The sequence below is a fragment of the Rhinopithecus bieti genome, unplaced genomic scaffold, assembly GCF_001698545.2.
Source record: "Rhinopithecus bieti isolate Rb0 unplaced genomic scaffold, ASM169854v2 scaffold_25748, whole genome shotgun sequence".
In the NCBI taxonomy this organism is placed as follows: domain Eukaryota; kingdom Metazoa; phylum Chordata; class Mammalia; order Primates; family Cercopithecidae; genus Rhinopithecus; species Rhinopithecus bieti.
This window is the reverse complement of record NW_016811783.1, coordinates 341,723-363,527: the sequence shown is the minus strand read 5'-3', so window position 1 is coordinate 363,527 and position 21,805 is coordinate 341,723. Positions and strand designations below refer to the sequence as shown.

The 21,805-nt window shown below is 40.0% G+C and overlaps 1 protein-coding gene across 2 annotated transcripts in view; it reads left to right on the top strand.

The window, feature by feature from the left end:
* The window catches only part of ACVR1 (activin A receptor type 1), an 88,968-nt gene extending 68,373 nt beyond the window's left edge, over positions 1–20,595 (top strand). For both annotated transcript variants that reach the window (XM_017895084.1, XM_017895083.1), the window contains exons 10-11: positions 18,459–18,589; positions 19,377–20,595. In XM_017895084.1, coding sequence (XP_017750573.1) covers positions 18,459–18,589; positions 19,377–19,511 — 266 coding nt within the window. In that variant the 3' untranslated portion in view covers positions 19,512–20,595. The remainder of the gene's footprint in view (positions 1–18,458; positions 18,590–19,376) is intronic.
* Positions 20,596–21,805: the final 1,210 nt, after the last annotated feature.

Sequence of the window (21,805 nt, the reverse complement as noted above, 5' to 3'; positions counted from 1 at the left end):
CTCAGCCTCCCGAGTAGCTGGGACTACAGGCGCCTGCCATCTCGCCCGGCTAGTTTTTCATATTTTTTAGTAGAGACGGGGTTTCACCGTGTTAGCCAGGATGGTTTCGATCTCCTGACCTCGTGATCTGCCCGTCTCGGCCTCCCAAAGTGCTGGGATTACAGGCTTGAGCCACCGCGCCCGGCCTGGATTGCAGTTTTAAATTTCCATTCAGGTTGCTGTGAATGCCATTAATTCACTCTTTTTTACGGGTGAGTAGTATTCTATTATATATATATATATCTCATTATGTATATATATCTCAAATATATATATACACACACACACGTATATACATATATATCTATTATATGTGTAGATAGGTAGACAGATATCTCACAATTTCTTATCCACTTGTTGATTCATGGGCATTTGTGCTAGGTCCATATTTTTGCAATTGCAAATTGTGCTGCTATAAATGTGTGTGCAAGTATCTTCTTCGTATAGTGACTTCTTTTCCTCTGGGTAATCAGTAGTGGAATTGCTGAATCAAATTGTAGTTCTACTTTTAGTTCTTTAAGGAATCTCCACAGTGTTTTCCATAGTGGTTGTACTAGTTTACATTCCCACAAGGAGTGTAGAAGTGTTTCCTTTGCACAGCATCCACGCCAAAATCTGTTATTTTTTGATTTTTGGATTATGGCCATTCTTGCGCGGTAAGTTGGTATCACATTGCGGTTTTGATTTGCAGTTCCCTGATCATTAGAGATGTTGAGTATTTTTAAAATATGTTTGTTGACCATTTGTATATCTTCTTTTGAGAATTGTCTATTCATGTCCTCAGCCTACTTTTTGATGAAATGGTTTGTTTTTTCTCTGGCTAATTTGTTTGAGTTCCTTGTAGATTCTGAATAATAGTCCTTTGACGGATGTATACATCATGAAGATTTTCTCCCACTCTGTGGGTTGTCTGTTTACCCTGCTGACTGTTGCTTTTCTGTGCAGAAGCTATTTAGTTTAATTAAGTCCCACCTATTTATCTTCATATTTATTGCATTTGTTTTGGGTTCTTGGTCATGAAGTCTTTTCTAAGCCAGTGTCTAAAGGGGTTTTCCAATGTTATCTTCTAGAATTTTATGTTTCAGATCTTAGATTTAAGTCCTTGATCGATCTTAACTATTTTTATATAAGGTGAAGGATGAGGATCCAGTTTCATTCTCCTACATGTGGCTTGCCAGTTATCCCAGCACCATTTGTTGAATAGGACATCCTTCCCCACTTTATGTTTTTGTTTGCTGTGTCAAAGATCAGTTGGCTGTAAGTATTTGGGTTTATTTCTGGGTTCTCTATTCTGTTCCATTGGTCTATGTGCCTATTTTTATACCAGTACCATGCTGTTTTGGTGACTATGGCCGTATAGTATAGTTTGAAGTCAGGTAATACATTATTTCCAGATTTGTTCCTTTTGCTTAGTCTTGCTTTGGCTATGCTTTTTTTTGGTTCCATATGCATTTTAGGATTGCTTGTTCTAGTTTTGTGAAGAATGACTGGTAGTTTTTTGGGAATTTCATTGAATTTGTAGATTGCTTTTGGCATTATGGTGACTTTCACAATAATTAATTCTACCTATCCATGAGCATGGGATATGTTTCCATTCGTTTGTGTCATCTATGATTTCTTTTAGCAGTGTCTTGTAGTTCCTTGTAGACGTCTTCCCCTTCCTTTGTTAGGTATATTCCTAAGGTATTGTATTGTATTGTATTGTATTGTATTGTATTGTATTGTATTGTATTGTATTGTATTGTATTGTTTGCAGCTACTGTAAAAGGGATTGAGTTCTTGATTTGACTCTCAGCTTGGTTGCTGTTGGTGTATAGCAGAGCAATTGATCTGTGTACATTAATTTTGCACCCAGAAACTTTGGTAAGTTCTTTTATCAGTTATAGGAGCTTTTTGGAGGAGTCTTTAGGATTTTCTAGGTATACAGTTATATCATCAGCAAACAGTGACAGTTAGACTTCCTCTTTACCGATTTGCATGCCATTTATTTCTTTGTCTTGTCTGATTGCTCTGGCTAGGACTTCCAGTATTATGTTGAATAGAAGTGGTGAGAGTGGACGTCGTTATCTTGTTACAATTCTCAGAGGGAATGCTTTCAACTTTTTCCCTGTTCAGTATGTTGGCTGTAGGTTTGTCATAGACGACTTTTATTACATTGAGGTATGTCTCTTGTATGCCAGTTTTATTGAGGGTTTTAATCATAAAGGGATGCTGGATTTTGTCAAATGCTTTTTCTGCATCTATTGAAATGATCATGTGATTTTGTTTTATTTCTGTTTATGTGGTGTATCACATTTATTGACTTGCATATGTTAAACCATCCCTTCATCCCTGGTATGACACCCACTTGATCATGGTAGATTATTTTTTTGATACGGTGTGGGACTTGGTTCACTAGTGTTTTGTTAAGGATGTTTGCATCTATGTTCATCAGGGATATTGGTCTGTACTTTTCTTTTTTTGTTATATTCTTTCTTGGTTTTGGTATTAGGGTGATACTGGTTTTATAGAATGATTTAGAGAAGATTCTTTCTTTCTCTATCTTGCAGAATAGTGTCAGTAAGATTGGTACCAATTCTTTGGATGTCTGATAGAATTCAGCTGTGAATTCATCTGGTCCTGGACTTCTTTTTCATTGGTAATTTTTTAGTTACCATTTCAATCTTGCTGCTTGTTATTGGTTTGTTCAGGGTTTCTAATTCTTCCTGGTTTAAGCTAGGAGGATTGTATATTTCTAGGAATTTATCTGTCTCCTCTAGGTTTTCTAGTTTATGCACTTAAAGGTATTCGTAGTAGCCTTGAATGATCTTTTGTATTTCTGTGGTGTTGGTTGTAATATTTCCCATTTCATTTCTAATTGAGCTTATTTGGATCTTCTCTCTTCTTTTCTTGGTTAATCTTGCTAATGGTCTATCAATTTTATTTATCTTTTCAGAGAACCAGCTTTTTGTTTCATTTATCTTTTGTATTTTTTGTTTCGATTTCATTTAGTTCTGCTCTGAACTTGGTTATTTCTTCTGCTGGGTTTGAGTTTGGTTTGTTCTTGTTTCTCTAGTTCCTTGAGGTGAGGCCTTACATTGTCTGTTTGTGCTCTTTCAGATGTTTTGATGTATGCATTTAAGGCTATGAACTTTCCTCTTAGCACTGTCTTTGCTCTATTCCAGAGGTTTTGTTAGGTTGTGTCACTATTATCATTCAGTTCAAAGAAATGTTTAATTTCCATCTTGATTTCATTGTTGACCCAGTGATCATTCAGGAGCAGGCAATTTAATTTCCATCTATTTGCATGGTTTTGAAGGTTCCTTCTGGAGTTGATTTCCAATTTTATTTCACTGTGGTCTGAGAGAATACTTGATGTAATTTCAGTTTTCTTAAGTTTATTGAGACTTGTTTTGTGGCCTATCATATGGTCATCTTGGAGAAAGTTCCCTGCATTGATGAATAGAATGGATATTCTGTAGTTGTTGGGTAGAATGTTCTGTAAATATGTTAAGTCCATTTGTTCTAGGGTATAGTTTAAATCCATTGTTTCTTTCTTATCTTTCTGTCTTGACCTGTCTAGTGCTATCAGTGGAGTATTGAAGTCCCCCACTATTATTGTGTTGCTGTCTGTCTCATTTCTTAGGTCTAGTAATAATTGTTTTATAAATCTGCTAGCTCCAGTGTTAGGTACATATATGTTTAGGATTGTGATATTTTCCTACTGGACAAGGCTTTTATTTTGAGATGGAGTCTCGCTCTGTCACCCAGGTTGGAGTGCAGTGGTGCGATCTTGGCTCACTGCTACCTGCACCTCCCAGGTTCAAGCGATTCTCCTGCCTCAGCCTCTTGAGTAGCTGGGATTACAGGCTCCCACCACCACGTCTAGCTAATTTTTGTATTTTTAGGAGAGACAGGGTTTCACCATTTTGACCAGGCCAGTGTCAAACTCCTGACCTCGTGATCTGCCCACCTCCGCCTCCCAAAGTGTTGGGATTACAGGCGTGAGCCACCACGCCCGGCTGACAAGGCCTTTTATCATTATTTAGTGTTCCTCTTGTCTTTTTAAAATGCTGTTGCTCTAAAGTTTGTTTTGTCTGATATAAGAATAGCTACCCTTGCTTGCTTTTGGTATCCATTTGCATGGAATATCTTTTTGACCCCTTTAAGTTTATTTGAGTCCTTACGTGTTAGGTGAGTCTCTTGAAGGCAGCAGATAGTTGCTTGGTGAATTCTTACCTATTCTGCAATTCTGTATCTTTTCAGTGGAGCATTTAGGCCATTTACATTCAGCATTAGTATTGAGATATGAGGTGCTATTCCTATTCATCATGTTATTTGTTGCCTGAATACCTTGGTTTTTAAAAAATGTATTTATTGTATTTTTTTTGTTTTATAGGTCCTGTGAGATTCATGTTTTAAAGAGGTTCCGTTCTGATGTGTTTCCAGGATTTGTTTCATGATTTAGAGCTCCTTTTAGCAGTTCTTGTTAGTGCTGGCTTGGTAGTGGCGAATTCTGTCAGCATTTGTTTATCTGAAAAAGACCGAATCTTTCCTTCATTTATCAGTCTTAGTTTCAGGGCATACAAAATTATTGGCTCATAATTGTTTTGTTTAAGGAGACTGAAGATAGGGCCCCAATCCCTTCTAGCTTCTGGGATCTCTGCTGAGAAATCTGCTGTTAATCTGATAGGTCTTGTATCATTTTTTGGATTTCCTTAAGTTGAACTTCACCTTTCTCTGGTGCCTCCTTGATTAGCTTAATAATAGACCTTCTGAATTCTTTTTCTGGCAATTCAGGGGTTTTCTTCTTGGTTTGGATCCAGTGCTGGTGAGCTAGTGTGATTTTTGGGGGTTGTTAAAGAACCTTGTTTTGTCATATTACTAGAATTGTTTTTCTGATTATTTCTCATTTGGATAGGCTATGTCAGAGGGAAGGTCTAGGGCTCAAGGCTGCTGTTCAGATTCTTTCGTCCCACAGGGTGCTCCTTTTATGTGGTGCTCTCCCCCTTTTCCTCGGGATGTGGCTTTCTGAGAGCCGAACTGTAGTCATTATTATTTCTTTTCTGGATCTAGCCACCCACACAGGGCTACCAGTATCCAGGGTGGTATTGGGGGGTGTCTTCACAGAGTCCTGTGATGTGAACTGTCTTCAGGTCTCTCAAACATGGATACTGGCACCTGCTCTGGTGGATGTGGCAGGGGAGTGAAGTCGACTCTGTGAGGGTCTTTAGTTGTAGTTATTTGATGTGCTAGCTTTGTGCAGGTTGGCCTCCTGCCAGGAGGTGGTGCTTTCAAGAGAGTATTAGCTATAGTAGTATAGGGGAGGATCAGGTGGTGGGCAGGGCCATAGAACTCCCAAGAGAATATGACCTTTATCTTCAGCTACTAGGATGAGTAGAGAAAGACCATCAGCTAGGGGCAGGGTTAGGCGGGTCTGAACTCAGACTCTCCTTGGGTGGTGCTTGCTGTGGCTGCTGTGGGGAATGGGGTTGTGGTTCCCATGTCAGTGGAGCTTTGTTCCCAGTATTATGGCTGCCTCTGCTGTGTCATGCAGGTTGTCAGGGAAGTAGGGGAAAGCCAGCAGTTATAGGCCTCACCCAGCTCCCACGCAACCCAAAAGGCATGTCTCACTCCCACCATGCTCCCCACCCCCTCAACAGCACCAAGTTTGTTTCCAGGCAGTGGGCCAGCAGGGCTGAGAACTTGCTTCAGGCTACCAGCTTTCCGGCTGAGGAAGCAAGCAGGGCTTGCATGCCTTCCCACCTGTCGAGTCTGGACACCGGATTCATGCCCTCCCCTGAGTTCGGGCAAGGAAACTGCATTCGGTTGGAATTTTTACAAAGTTCAGCTGGAGGTTTCCTTCTCCCTGTGGTCTTTTCCCAGTTCCTCCGGCAGCTGTTCCCAAGGACCACTGTAAGGCAAGTCAGAAATGGCTTCCCCGGGGACCGAGAGCCCATAGGGCATTTCCCGCTGCTTCCCGTGCCCCTGTATTTCATTCAGCTCTCTCAATTGTTTCAGCTCCAGGTAAGGTCAAATCCTTCTTCCATAATCTGGATCTTCAGATTCCCCAGTGAGAGTGTGTGTTTGGGGGTGGACAGTCAGTCCTCCTTTCCCACTTTAATAGTTTGGGCCCTCAGAGTATTTGGGCTATCTCCCAGGTCCTGTAGGAGCAATCCACTTCCTTCAAAGGGTCCGTTGATTCTTTCAGATTTCCTGGTATATTCCTGGAGTAGTTATTGGAGCAAAGGTTTATGGTGCGAGTCTCCATACGTTGTTCTGTCCGAGTGGGAGCTGCAGTTTAGTCATGCCTCCTATCTGTCATCTTTTCCTTAACCTCTGTTTGATTTTTTTAAATGATACCTATTTGTTTGTTGAATTTGCCACAGATTGTGAATTGTTTTTCCAATTTCTTTGTGTATTTTTAACGTGTTCTCTGATATCTCACTGAGCTTCTTTAATATTATTTTGAATTTTTTTTCAGGCATTTTACCTAGTTCTTCTTCATTGGAATCTGTTGCTAGAGATTTATTGTGTTCCTTTACTGTGTCATGTTTAATTGTTTTTTTCATGTTCTTTGTGTCTTTACATTGATATCAGCACATCTAGTGTAACCTTTGTTTCTCCCAGTTTTATGGTTTGGTTTTTGTAGGGAAAGACTATTTCCTATATTGGGTTGGTAGGGTGCTTTGATTCTGGGTAGGTTCACTAGTGTAGTATCCGTATGATTACTTCAACTGTTATTGGCGCCAGTGGTGTCTGTGAGTCTTTTTTAGTTTAGGCTGAGATTAATGGAGGCTATGGTGAGGCTTTTCTTGGGATGGGGATGCCAGGAAGACTGGTCCTTGGGACAAGTGGTTGTGGCAGCAAGCCAGGCATGCTGATCCTTTGCTTCTCGGTGGCGTATGTGAGCACCAGTGGAATCAAGTCCAATGGACTAATCCTTGTGTCTCCAGGCATCTTGCTTAGGGCCCAGCAGTGGCAGCAGTGGGTTAGGTAGACAGGCTGGTCATCAGGCTTCTGGGTGGCATGTGTGGCATTGATGATGGCAGTAGTGGAATTGGCCAGCCATTGGGCCTCCAGGCAGCAAGCTTGGGTACCAGCCAACTGGGAAGGCCAGTCGCCAGGTCCCCAGGAGGCATGCGCAGGCCCCAGTGGTGACCAGCAGGGCAGGTCACTCCCTAGGCTGTCAGATGATGTGTGTGCGGGTGCTGGCAGGGTGGATGGGCTCATCCTCAATCCCCCAGAAGGTATACACACACACTGGTGGTGGCAGGGGGCTGAGCAGACAATCCCTAGGCCCCCAGATGATGCATATAGGCCCTGACAGGGGCAGCACTGGGTGGGATGAACCTGTCCTCAGGCCTCCCATTGGTGCACATGGGTGCAGGCTGTGATGGGTGGAGCAAGTTGATCCCTAGACCCTTGGAAGTTGTGCTTAGGCACTGCAAGTGGTGATTCTTGGTGGAGGAAACCTTTCTTCAGACCTCCAGATGGCATGCTTGGGCCCTAGTGGTGAGTGGGGCAGGCCTGTTTTCAGACCCCTCTGATCGTGCCTATAGACATCAGGGATAGTGAGTGGACTGGTTCGTATTTCATTCTTGTCTTCCTCCATCTTCCTATTTTACCTTTCTTCCCACCCTCCTTAAACTTTTTTGCTCTTCTCACAAGGAAGTTTTAACTTGAGGAGAATGATCAAGTAAATCTAAGGGTGAATTCTGCTATTTTTTAGGTGTTTTTACTTGTTAAGTTTGGATTGTTGAGAAAAGGCTCAATTTTTGCACTCAGAAGTCACTTATTTATAATGAGCAGACTGTACCTACTGAACGAGTCAAATTTAAATGCAGGAAACCCTGGGTAGATGGCCTATGTTGATCTGCTTGTAAGTAGTTTTATTAAATGGCGATGCCTTAGCAGTTAAAGAAGCACTTGTCATTTTTAACCTGTGTTCCCTACAGTGCGCTGTCACCCTTGCCTTTCATGTACCCAAATCAGCCACGAATATACTGTTGAACTTTACTTTCAGTACATTGTATTCTGAAAGCACTAAGTATACTCTTTCAAATTGGGCATGCCCCAACTACCCACAAAGTGGTTTTTATAGCAAAATCCCTTGAATTAACTAGATGAACCTCTTCATATCTTCACAACTGAAAATCTTATTTCACAGAGCATGTGTCTGAAACTATTCCAGGAAAACAGAAGAAAATGCCATATATTTAGATTAATGTTCATTTCCAAAAGATGCTTTACATTTTAGCCTCCTGTGACCCACTGGAATCCTGGATTTGAAGAAATAATGCATGAAGTCTCTAATAGCTGTTTTCCATTCCACGTTCCACTGATGTTTTCTTCTAAGGATTGAGGTTTGTGGGACAATCATAGTTTTCGTGAATAGCACAGCCAGAGATGAGGACTTTCTGTGAGGTAGTGGAATTGGGGTAATTTATATAGTTTTGGTGTACAATAATTAAAATTGGCATGCCTTTAGGTGGCTTTTTTTTCTAATAGCAGAGTGGATCTGCTTTGAACAAACCATCTGAGGATATCAAAGTAAGTGTTCAGATTAAACATACATGGATTGTAAATTGACGGTTCTTTTTCTTTTTTTTTTTATATGAACGTTTTCTTGGTAATCGTTTCTCAACCATTGGAAGCTGCTGCCTTGCAGTTTGTGCCCTTGATGCCCCTTGAGAATTGTTTGCAACAGAGAAATTGTTTTGCAGATTTATAAAGTTCTGAACTTTGCCTGAAATTGCACATCAGCTTCATTTCCTCACCCCCTCCCCAATCATTCTTGAACACCTTCAGACTGAAAATTTTAATTCTGATTAGTTTATCTTAACAATTTAGAGAAGGATTGGTGTCCAAATAAACTGTGTGATGTGGAACTTGCCCCAGATGAAGAGGAAGTTGGCGTTCCATAGCTAGACAGTAGCATTCCCAGCTGTGGGGGTGCCGGAGCTGAGCCAAGCAGGCCTGCTCAGCAGAGACTTGGGATTCAGGCTTTGTAAGAACTCGTGTTGCAAACCCGCTCCCTGTGTTGCAGGCATAAACCCAAGTGGCTTTTAAAGATCAGCTGTGATTAATAGTAGTCAGTTTGAAGTCAGAGTCATCAGTTTAAAATTTAGCTCAACAAATGGTGGCTTGCTTGGTAGTGCCTGTGTTTAACATTATTTTGAAAAAAAAAAAAAAAAAAAAAGGACGGTAGAGGAAGGGAGAATGTTTTGATTGTTTTCTGATTTATTGATCTCTCCCTTGCATCATCACCAAGACTGTTAACTAGTTCCCAGAATGTTGTGGGTTGAGCTTCTGTGCTGTGATGTGGTTTGATTTTTTTAGAGGGGCGGTAAGGGTATCTCCTGTCTCATTTAAAATTATCTACTGTCCTTTGGCAATGACTAATTTGATATTTTCTCTTTTTGTTCTCTGTTCCCTCTTCTATGAACATTCACGTGTGTACACACACAATGTATACTCCCTCACCCACAAATCAGTTTATCTAAACTTAAACCTGTAAGTATTCGATGCTGCTTGCAAACCTGTTTTTACTACTGTTAATCTTTTAATTATTACTCTCCCAAAACAGAAAAAAAGAGTAGAAAGAGAAATTTTGCCTTCAAATTTCAACATTTACATATTTTCTACTTCTGTATGCACTCATTTTAAAACGTAGCTGTAATCATATATAGATATAATTCCGTATCATCTTTTTTATTCGTGCTTGTTAAATGTTGCTTAATAGTCTCTTTTTATTTTAAATGGTCACATGACATCTTATTAGCTTAACCATTTCCATATTGTTAGATATCCTGTTTCTACCATTTGGGGCTTATTGTAGACATTTTTGTGCATATGATGATTTCGTCTGGGGAACTGATTCTTAATCTGAAAAGAAGTAGACTTAATAGGTCAAAGAATATGGGTGTTTTTATGGCTTGACACATATTGCCAAGTTGCTTTTCATAACAGCTGTACTAATTTACAATATCCCCCATACCCTAGGGTGTGATGTACCTATTTCATTTTCTTACCAGCTTTAGGAACTGTCATTAAAAGAATATATATTTTTGAAATTATTGCATATAAAATGTATCTCATTTAAATATATGAATATTTTCTGTGAGGAAGGTCATTATAATGATATATCCTTTGAGTTTCTGAATCCATTATAAAAATTGATGACCAGATAGTTCTCTTGGAGTACTATGATCCTCAAGTGAACCATGAGCATAAAAATATGTTGCATTTTTTATTTTTTATTGGAGTTTTACATTTATTTGCTACTAATAATAAACCTCATGCTGTTTCTTTACAGGAAATGAGAGTTGAGTCCATTTTTGCGTCTGAACATTTCTCAATAATGTCCTTTGGAATTTACTTTTGGTGTTTAATTTGACATTGAATTTGGAATTGGTAGGAAAGAAAATGGTTTTCTTCCCTTCCCTGTGTGAATTTTCTGTATGAACTTAAGGCAGGGGTTCACTTGGATCAATAGTTTTTAAACTGGAATGTGCATCACAGTCACCTAGAGTGCTTAAGACACAGATTCCTGGGGCCCAGCCCTAGCATTTCTGATTTGGTAGTTCTAAGGTAAGAAAATGTGATGCCAAGGCTCCCATCCAAATACACACTAAGGTTTTTGAAAAAAGACAGTGTGCCCAGATTGAATAGACAAACACCAATTTGGTTGGACACGTTAGCATGATGTCCTTCTGTCTTCCTTTCTGTGGTTCTCCTAGGGCCATTGCACTGCACACAGAAGAAGCCTGTGTGAAGAGTGCCCTCTAGAACTGTGTGGGGTTTGTGCTGGGTCTGTGGGAGGCAGTGAAGTGGAATCACTTAACATTCCAGGGTCTGACGTCATACTCTCTGACTCAATGACTTACATCAGTTTCGTTATTAAAAAATATATATGTATATCTACTTTAAAGGGTTATGGTGATTAAAATGAGATCGTATATGTAAAGCATCCCGTGTGTCTGGTATAAGAAGAAAGTGCTAGCCTGGGTCAGCTGTTCCGCATTGGGAGGCTGAGACGGGGATATGAGGGGTGGAGTCGAGGGACCATTCCTGGTTACCGGTGAAAACCGTCTTCTACTTAAAAATACAAAACTAGCGGGCGAGGGCGGCGCCCTGTAGTCCAGCTATCCGGGAGGCTGAGGGCAGGGAATGGGTAAACCTGGGGCGGGCTTGCAGTGAGTGAGTCGGCACTGCACTCAGCCCCGGGCGACAGAGCAATACTCGTCTCAACAAAAAAAAAAAAAAAAAAAAAAAAAAAAGAAAGAAAGTGCTTTGGTTCGGTTTCCTTTCCATGGAAAATGGGTGATGAAGGCCACCCAGGAGCTTGCAGATCACAGTGGCCATCTTCTGCCTCTTGTTTTGCTACCTCTTGACCCTGGTACATTTGTTTCCCCTCTTCACTGCCCACAGGAAGGCTCTGTGGACATACTCTTTTTTCACTATTACTGACTTTGGTTATTTTATGATGGAATCCAGGGTTAAAATGTATCAAAACCACTTGTATCTCATAGAAAATCCTTGCTGGCCAAGCTGCACCTCTTATGGAGTGGGGACTAGGACATACTTGTTAGAATAAGCTTATATTTGGTGCACTTACTTTGAAAAAAGAACCTCTTCTAATGAATCTTTGAGCCAGCCAGGGAGCTGCTTATGTGCTTCTGCTCCTAAGTGCAATGGGGCTTGTGTATGGAAACCATGACAACTCTTATTTTTGTCAGCAACTCAATATTCAACATGTTTCATGACGTTAATTACCTACTTTTGTGTGTATTAAGGTTTGCATAAGAGGATGAATCATATTAGGGCCAATTTTTCATATTAATTTCAGTTTTGTTTTTTTTTTGTTTTGGTTTTAAAATTTAGGACGTGACTGGGGCAGGAATATGGAGGTGGGGTGGGAGGGAAGAATTATTTTCCCCGACTTCCTGGAATTTCATATGCCTGATTTAGAGATCCAGAACAGAGGAGAGTAGTCAACTAACCTCATGACAAAATAAATTAAAGGCTGAAAAAGTTTATTGGCTGCTGTTTACTGACTAGTAGTCTCTTTGCCTTGACACACCTCTAAAAGCAGTCTTCCACCAAGACAAATATCTGTATCATAAGCCTTATAACAGCCACAACATTCAGTGAATGATACATTTTTCTGAAGAAGCCTTCCTTCATAGCTACCAAATGTTTGGAACTCTTGTGGTACTCCTCTCTTTCTCGGTTTTGGAGGTATGCAAGCTCTAAGGCTGTCTTGTTCATAGTTTAACTCAGGGAATAGCCATGCAGCATCTCTAGGCTTTTTGCCCTCTCCTTTGGCAACTTACAGTAATATTGACACATGTTTTTAGTAGGGTCCAGCTACACAGTAATCTATAAACCATTTACTTTTGCTATGTTACATCGATGAGAATTCCAGCAATAGAAATTAATTTTATAATTTTAACAGATTCCTGAGAATGCAGTTAGTTTGGACTTTGAGTAATGTACATGGTTCTGTAAGCCCATGAATTACAACGGACTAGAGGGGCAGGACACAGCTGTCACAGCATGTACTTTACCCAGCATGGGACAAGGCTGTCTTTCCAACTCCTGCTTTCAGGAAGAAGTGCCTGCCATGAGTTACAGGAATGCCTGAGGTACTGATTCTCATAACCCTCTGGCAGTGCAGCAGGGCCGACGGGCCAGAACTCGGGCTGTCATCCCCTCTGCCATGAACAACCTCATCCATTTATTCATCAGTCATATTTTATCTGTGCCATGGGATGAGAAATATCTCGAAGCCCTCTTGTGAGGTCTGTTAGGTGAAGTAACACAAATATTGGATATACCTTTTTGAATCATGTCTCACCAGGAAGAATGATGCCTTTCTGTGAATTCAGTGTTTCCCAAGATTCATTCATTCATACTACCCTCATCATTTTTTTTCCATATCCAAATGCTACTTTGTACCATCATTTACAGAATCTTTTCCTTCAAATTGGCTCTTTTTGAAGTTAATTTTGTTTTGAAAGGAAATTATTATCACTGCTGGAAATGGAAAACCAGTATCACATGGCATAAAATGGAAGGTAACTATGAAAATAAATGTGTAACTAATGAGATGAAAAAGTTTAGTCCATGAACCATACCAAATTTTCTCACGTGCCACACCTGAAGGAAACACTGTATTCACTTATAGTCCTCTCAGATGCCAGATATGGGCCATTTTCTTTTTTTCCCTCTCTAAAATAGTGTACTTCTAATGTTCTGTTCTCTGAAGGATTTCAGCACTTCTGTAGGAGTTAATTGTTAAAAATAGCTCTCTGTATGGATATACATGCCAGAGAGTCTGTCCTCATTACCTGGATATCTGATGTGACTACCCAAGTTGGAGGGGATGTCACATAAAATATAGGGTATGCTATTACATTTATAAAATGTTAAAAGTTCCAAATTTGGCAAATGCATCTAACCTTGAGAGTTTTGAAAAAGGATTGTGGACATATGTAATCAACATTTATTTGTGTATTTAGTGTCTGTAATACACTAGGTGTGTGTTAGGCTCAAGCACTTGAGCAAAATAACCCCCAGAATATCTGATTAAAAGGTGCTTACATTCTTGTTGAAGAGTCAAATTATTATAAATAAATAGATCAAGCCACTGTGGTTGAGGTATATAGGAAGGTGACTGAGTATGGGGGTGAGGGCACTAAACTTCATTTAAGCCTCTGCGTTGTGGTAGCAGGATGGGACAGTCTTCTTGGAAGGTGAGAAGTATGAACTGAGTCATCCGTGGGTTGAATAAGAACATAGTTGGACAAGCTTGGGAGGATGTGAGGTGCAGGTGGGAATGAGAAATAAAACTTGACCATGATGACAATTGGTATGTCAGACAAAAGGTAGAGCTGAAGGATCCCATAAAGGTGCCCTATTGATGGAACTACAAGTAATTCTGGTGTGGCTGATGTCCAGGTATGTGAAGGACAGTGGTGGGGAATGGACTTTAGTGGGAAAGGAGTGGGCTCCCATGGACGGCACTGATGGAATACATGCAGAGGAGGGGCATGGTGAGCTCCTTTCTCAACTTTCTCCTACAGATCTCACTGGGGGCAGTGGGATAGGGTGGAGGTTGGCAGGGAAAGACTGACGTAGAGAGACCTGTGTGTCCCACATGCAGCTGTCAAGCGGAAAGAAAGTGGGTGTCTAGTTCAGGGCCTCGGGGGCAAGATCTTGAGGGAGGACTTGTTTCTCGACATTTGTGAGGCCACTGGTGTTTCATGCTTTTCGAAGTGCATATCTAGGACATATTTGATCTGCACGTTGGCTTTGTGATGTGTGCTTTGAAGGTATTGGAAAACTAAGGCCTGGCAGCTAAGGGGATTACTCAGAGCCGTATAGCAAACTAATGGGAGGGATATTGGTTGATGAAGATAGGCTTACCCCAGAAAAGAGAAAACTTTCAACTAGACATATGACCAGGAAAAAAATATTGTATAAATCAGACACCCCTGTCAAAAGTTGTGGGGGCGTAGGTTATGAATAATGTTTTTGATTTCTTTCTCGTGGCCCTTTGAGTCACGCTGGCCGCCTTAAATGGGAGGCGAGGCCTGGCTCAGTCTGTTCCGTCCCTGGCCACCATTTAAGAGCGCCTCTTCCCCTGCCTTCCTGTGTCGTTTGTTGTTTGTACTGCTCATTTGGCACTTGAAGTGCTTTGTATTTTTAGTTACTTGCCTGAATTCATGCTGTGCTCTTTGCTGGCTCACGATTTGGCAGTAACTTCTTGGGTGCTGCCTCTAAAGGACTTAGAGTTCACTTTTTTGCCTGGCTATGCTGATTATCACTTTCTGGCAGAAATGAGGCACTGTTGTCAATCAGTTATTTCCTACCTTGACAACATGCGTCACCTCGCAGCCTGGCCTCACCTCCTGTCCCTTTCTTCTCCCCTGGCTCTCCTGCCACCACATGCACCCATTTCAGCCCCAGAGAACTTCTCTCCATCTCTCCAACATCAGAGGATGGTTTGTCAGTTCTTGTCCTTGCCCCATAGCCTCCCTCTGCCTGGAATGCACCCACTCCATGGGGGTTTCTCTTCCCTGTCATCTTTTCTGCCTTGCAAACTCTTGATCTTTCTATTCTGCCCATGCCCCACTTCCCTCCTGGAAAGCTTACCTGTGCTTCCACGGCACCCAGTTTATATATGGGGACTTGGGATACCATGGAGGTGTTTTCTCCTGTGAGCACTGCCAAGTGCCACTGTCCCTCCCCACCGTCTTCTCTGTGCTCTTCCCTCTATAGCTAGTCTGTAATTTTTTTTTCTTTCACCTTTCTCATTATTCTCATCACCAACACTGCATCTTTTTCTTTTCTTTCTTTTCTTTCTTTTTTTTTTTCTGGAGACAGAGTCTCTCTCTGTCACCAGGCTGGAGTGCAGTGGCACTATGTCTGCTCACTGCAACCTCCGCCTCCCAGGTTCAAGCGATTCTCCTGCCTCAGCCTCCTGAGTAGCCTGGACTACAGACGCATGCCACCACACCCAGCTAATTTTTGTGTTTTTAGTAGAGACGGGGTTTCACCATATTGCCAGGATGGTCTTGATTTCTTGACCGTGTGATCCATCCACCTCGGCCTCCCAAAGTGCTGGAATTACAGGCATGAGCCACTGTTTTTTTCATTTTTTTTTTATCCCTCCTGCCAAGCGCAGTCTCGGGCACACACAGCTAATCAAAATGGTCATTGAGAATTTAGGATCTCAAAGTGAAAGTAGAATGAGAATTTCTAATATAGTTTTGCCTTTCAAGATATAAAATAAATGGGTGAAAAAAATATTTTGAGGTTCTTTTTGACAAGATTTCCATTGTCTAAGGGAAAAAAAAAATGAGAGACTTGTCCTGCTTTTCCACTAGATTTTGATTTCCTTGGAAAACAAGAGCATGTCTTATATTTTTATCACTCTCAGCATTTAATACGGCATCCCACCATAGTAGTAATGCACTTTCAACTGATTTATTGCTTTCCTTGATCAGAGGGAGTTCCTAGTGACTGTTCGAGCTTAATCCCAGGTTTATTTTATTTTGGAGAAGGATGGCCAGCGACAGGTGAAAACAATCAACAGTTGGCCAATGATTGAGGAAAAGAGGCTTGACTAAGTCCCAGGGATAATCGATTAAATGGTCTTTTAAAATAACTTGACTCCTTTTATTAAAACATGGGGACATTTAATAAAATTAAAACATGGGAAACGGAAACAAAAGGGTAAATTTCAGCTTTGTATAGTGAAATTCATTGTTTGGTATCACCAGATCTCATGTTTTAAAAATCCAGCCATGCTTTGTTTTCTTTTGCATTTATAGAAAACTTCAACTTTGTATTACTGTTCACATTCACATAACCCTTTCTAAGCTCAACAGGTAAATTACTCCAAATAGATGGCTGTTATGCTAGATATTTAAATATTAAGGTAGGCTATTAAATATACTCTCTTTCAGAAAAATTGAGAGATGGTGAAGGGCACATGTCTTACTGTTTTCTGTAAATTTTTGTGACCCTAGAAAACATATAAAATAACTCTCTAGGTCCATGTTCAGCTGTATTTTAGATGGTGTCTGTTAGTACTGAAAATAATTAAAAGATATTTGTTTGAATGCTTCCTGGGATTCTTACAGGAGAAGAAGGGCCTCTAAGATGAGGTGTTCCAAGACTTCTGAGAGTAGCAGTTTATACCCAGTATGGCCTGTTTATGATTTGCCAGGAAGGTTTTAATCCACTGACTGATATGCATTTCAAATGCAGTTACACAATGTGGGTAAGTTATTTGGAATTAACTAGTTTTTTTGTTTTGGTTTTTTTTCTTGGGAGACAGAATCTCACTCTGTCACCCAGGCTGGAGTGCAGTGGTGTGACCTTGGCTCATTGCAACATCCATCTCGGGTTCAAGCGAATCTTGTGCCTCAGCCTCCTGAGTTAGCTGGAACTACAGGCGTATGCCACTACACCCGGCTAATTTTTGTATTTTTAGTAGAGATAGGGTCTTGCCATGTTGCCCAGGCTTGTCTCGAACCCTGACATCAAGTGGTCCACCCGCCTTGGCCTCCCAAAGTGCTGAGATTACAGGCGTGAACCACCACACCCAGCCTAGATTTTTAAAAAATATAATTTAGACTAGTTTCCATCTCAAATGTAAACCTTTATTTAGCCAAATTTGTGAAGTTTTAAAAAGATCTATAGTATTTCTTGAAAAGATGCTCCTTATCATAGCTAATCTTTTGCATAAATGGTTTGTATTTGTGTGGAATTTGTAAGAATAGATTCCCACTGTTAGTAATTTCTATGATAAATGAAAAGGGAATTGAAGCTTTTCAGGTGGCTTCTAGGAACTAGAACAACTGAATTACAACTTTCCTCACTGTCTCCTTCTGTTCCCTCCAACAACTTTTTAGGTATTTAGGAATAGAAGAAAGACCTGGAGGAAGAAAAGAGAGAGCAGTAAACCAAGTTATTACCTCATTGTTTGAACCCTTTGTTGAGGGAAAAGAAATAATAGATGTCTTGGTTTTATGTCTATGAAGGGGAAGAATCCATTTTCTAATTCCAAATAATGAAGTTAAACATTTTTCTGTTTAAGGAGTTGATATAATTCTGCTGGAAAAGAAAAGGTTTCCAGGCCATTGGAAATCATGCAGGGGCAGAAGCTGAAATTAGCTACTTTTCACATTTGCTTTCGGGCAGAGGAAGAGCTCATTATTTATCCCACGTGGCTATCCTCTTTACATGTTATTTTATGCCTTCAATATGATTGTAAATAATAGAACCATCAGTCAGACAGCTGTGCCTGGCAGTTAGTGGGTACTCAGTACATGTAGAATGAATTAATGAGGAAATGAGTATTTCCTATTATATTATTTGCATCCCTCCTAATGGAAGAGATTAATGTATAACAATGTTTTCTTAACAAAATATTTTATAACAAAAAAGGGGTATTTTGATGATGGTCTTGGTTTATTACTCCCTAGCTCTAGTTTGTGGACAACTTTTTATTTCTATTTATGGTTTGAAGCCACTAGATTCATGTGCTTTCCCTAGGTGGCTTGGGTGTTTTTGATCACCAAAGGAATTTTTGTTCTATGTCTCCAGTGCCCTGTTGGGCATTACAGGGCTATTAATATACACTGTGGGAGAATTTTGCTAATAGTTATGATTACATGAGAAGTTTTCACGTATTTCCTTCTAACAATTATCCTTCTTCCAGTACCCCTGCAGGGTGTATATTTATTGCCTTTTTCTCTGCCTGTTTTAGGACCTACCTTTAGCTTCCAGGACTGCCCTGAGGTATGAGGAAGGTGATTAGTATTTTCTTCTGTCACATTATAACCTGTGACACCCATCAGTGAAATCTTGGGGGAACCTGTACTCTCTTGCTAACCCAACACAATTCTTGTCCTTGTGTGCAGGTATAGTGGAGGATTACAAGCCACCGTTCTACGACGTGGTTCCCAATGACCCAAGTTTTGAAGATATGAGGAAAGTAGTCTGTGTGGATCAACAAAGGCCAAACATACCCAACAGATGGTTCTCAGACCCGGTAAGAATGCCATTGTCTCAGTTTTAGAGCTCTTTTCCATTGTTTGCCATTTGTTTCCCTTTGAGTTTCAACTGGTATACCATCTGAGTGATCTGTTCTGTGTATCTGTTGTTTTCTCTTCCTATTTTATGTAGAAGGGTTTAGATCTAGTAGAGTAAGCTCAGACAAATACTCCCATTCTCGAAGAAGCCATATCTGATAGGGTTTGCTAGTGAATGACCATATTTGTAAGAATTTCTATGAATGAGCAGCTCCAAGAATCGGGAGACTCATGACTACCGCTACTAGCCCTAAGACTGCAGTTTCATATGTAAACCAAGAGACTTTAAGTGAAGCTTTTAACCTCCTTCCCATCTCTGCATATCTGAAATCCCAAGCACAAGCTGCTGAATGCTGAAGATCCTGTATTGCTACTCATAAGTAGTAGTAGATATAAAAACAATGAGAAATGACCCTGTTTGCAAATTTCAGGATTATCTCTAGGTTAGTATTGCTGCTTTTAGCACCCATAAAATCATTAAGGGGTCCAATCTGGCCTATGTCATTTATCTGATAAAGTAAATTGGTAGCATTAAGAGTCCAAAGGACAGAGTTCATGAAACTCTACGAGTGGCCTCTTTATCAGTGGTTAAAGCTTGAATATTTGTTTAAAGAAGATGACAGTAACATAACTCGAATTTCACAAGACCTGCGAGTTCTTCAGAATAGTTGACATGATATCAGCCCAGCTTCCAGAGCCACTAAAAAGCCAGTTTGTCATTATAGTATTTGTTCTTTCTCTCCTCAGACATTAACCTCTCTGGCCAAGCTAATGAAAGAATGCTGGTATCAAAATCCATCCGCAAGACTCACAGCACTGCGTATCAAAAAGACTTTGACCAAAATTGATAATTCCCTCGACAAATTGAAAACTGACTGTTGACATTTTCATAGTGTCAAGAAGGAAGATTTGACGTTGTTGTCTTTGTCCAGCTGGGACCTAATGCTGGCCTGACTGGTTGTCAGAACAGAATCCATCTGTCTCCCTCCCCAAATGGCTGCTCTGACAAGGCAGACGTCGTACCCAGCCATGTGTTGGGGAGACATCAAAACCACCCTAACCTCGCTCGATGACTGTGAACTGGGCATTTCACGAACTGTTCACACTGCAGAGACTAATGTTGGACAGACACTGTTGCAAAGGTAGGGACTGGAGGAACACAGAGAAATCCTAAAAGAGATCTGGGCATTAAGACAGTGGCTTTGCATAGCTTTCACAAGTCTCCTAGATACTCCCCACGGGAAACTCAAGGAGGTGGTGAATTTTTAATCAGCAATATTGCCTGTGCTTCTCTTCTTTATTGCACTAGGAATTCTTTGCATTCCTTACTTGCACTGTTACTCTTAATTTTAAAGACCCAACTTGCCAAAATGTTGGCTGCATACTCCACTGGTCTGTCTTTGGATAATAGGAATTCAATTTGGCAAAACAAAATGTAATGTCAGACTTTGCTGCATTTTACACATGTGCTGATGTTTACAATGATGCCGAACATTAGGAATTGTTTATACACAACTTTGCAAATTATTTATTACTTGTGCACTTGGTAGTTTTTACAAAACTGCTTCGTGCATATGTTAAAGCTTATTTTTATGTGGTCTTATGATTTTATTACCGAAATGTTTTAACACTATACTCTAAAATGGACATTTTCTTTTATTATCAGTTAAATTCACATTTTAAGTGCTTCACATTTGTATGTGTGTAGACTGTAACTTTTTTTCAGTTCATATGCAGAACGTATTTAGCCATTACCCACGTGACACCACCGAATATATTACTGATTTAGAAGCAAAGATTTCAGTAGAATTTTAGTCCTGAACGCTACGGGGAAAATGCATTTTCTTCAGAATTATCCATTATGTGCATTTAAACTCTGCCAGAAAAAAATAACTATTTTGTTTTAATCTACTTTTTGTATTTAGTAGTTATTTGTATAAATTAAATAAACTGTTTTCAAGTCAAACAGTGAAATTGTTTTTCAAAATATAAAAAAGATCTGTGTAACATTACGCATTTTATTATGGGAGCAATAGAAGCACAAAACTAATTTGTAAATTGAATTTGCTTTTTAAATCTACTCATGCACTTACGTAAGACATCATAAGGATGTCTTACAGCTTGAATTTGGTAAAAGAAAATTTGTTTCTTCCTTTGGCTGGGATTTTTTGGTTTTTTCTTTTTCAGTCAGTTTCTCCAGCTGTAAGGTGAGGGTAACAGATATCTCTGACCTGCCTTTCTTGCAGGGGTGTGTAGTGAGTGTAAACGGGAAGGAGGATGTTAAAGCATTTTGTTAGTGAAAGGTTCCATGTGAGTGTAAAGTGGTCTTATGCATCCCCCCTTACTGCTTGGGAGAGTCCATTCTTGATTTTTTCACTTCCTGTACACAAGATTAAAAAGGTAGAGTTAGCAGTAGCCCAATAAGAGAAGAGGTGTGAACATGCTGGAATGTCTTCCAGAGGTAAGTTAATAACTTAATTAGGATGCATGCATTTACTTGGAAGGTATATATTAGAATCACTTTTTTAAAATTAAAAATTAAAATTTTAATTTGTGTTACAGATAACAAAATTTACTAATTTTAAAGTGTACGTTAACTACATTCACCTTGTGCTACTATCGCCGTCATCCATCCACAGAACTCACGTGAAACTGAAACTGTATCTGTCAAACAATAACTCCCCATTCCTCCCTCCTTGGTCCCTGGCAACCATTATTCTACTCTGTGTCTCTGTGAGTTTGATTACTCTAAGCACCTCATGGAATCATGTAGTATTTGTCCTTTTGTGAGACTGGTTTATTTTACTTAACATTATATCTTCAAGGTTCATTCATGTTGTAGCATGTGTTTGAATTTCCTTCCTTTTTCAGGCTGAATAATACTCCACATTTGTATACAGAAACTGCTTATCCATCCATCCACTGAGGGACACTTGAGTTGCTTCCATCTTTTGGCTTTTGTGAATAATGCCGCCATGAACATGAGTGTGCAAATGTCTCTTTGAGTTCTTGCTTTCTACTCTTTTGGGTATATGCCCAGAAGTGGAATGGTGTTACATTTAACTGTTATTAAAATATTACATAATCACATCAAAGTATACATATATAAAAGTGTACAACCCTATGAATTTTTATGAATTTATTACATCCATGGAAGCAGCACCCAGATGAGGAAG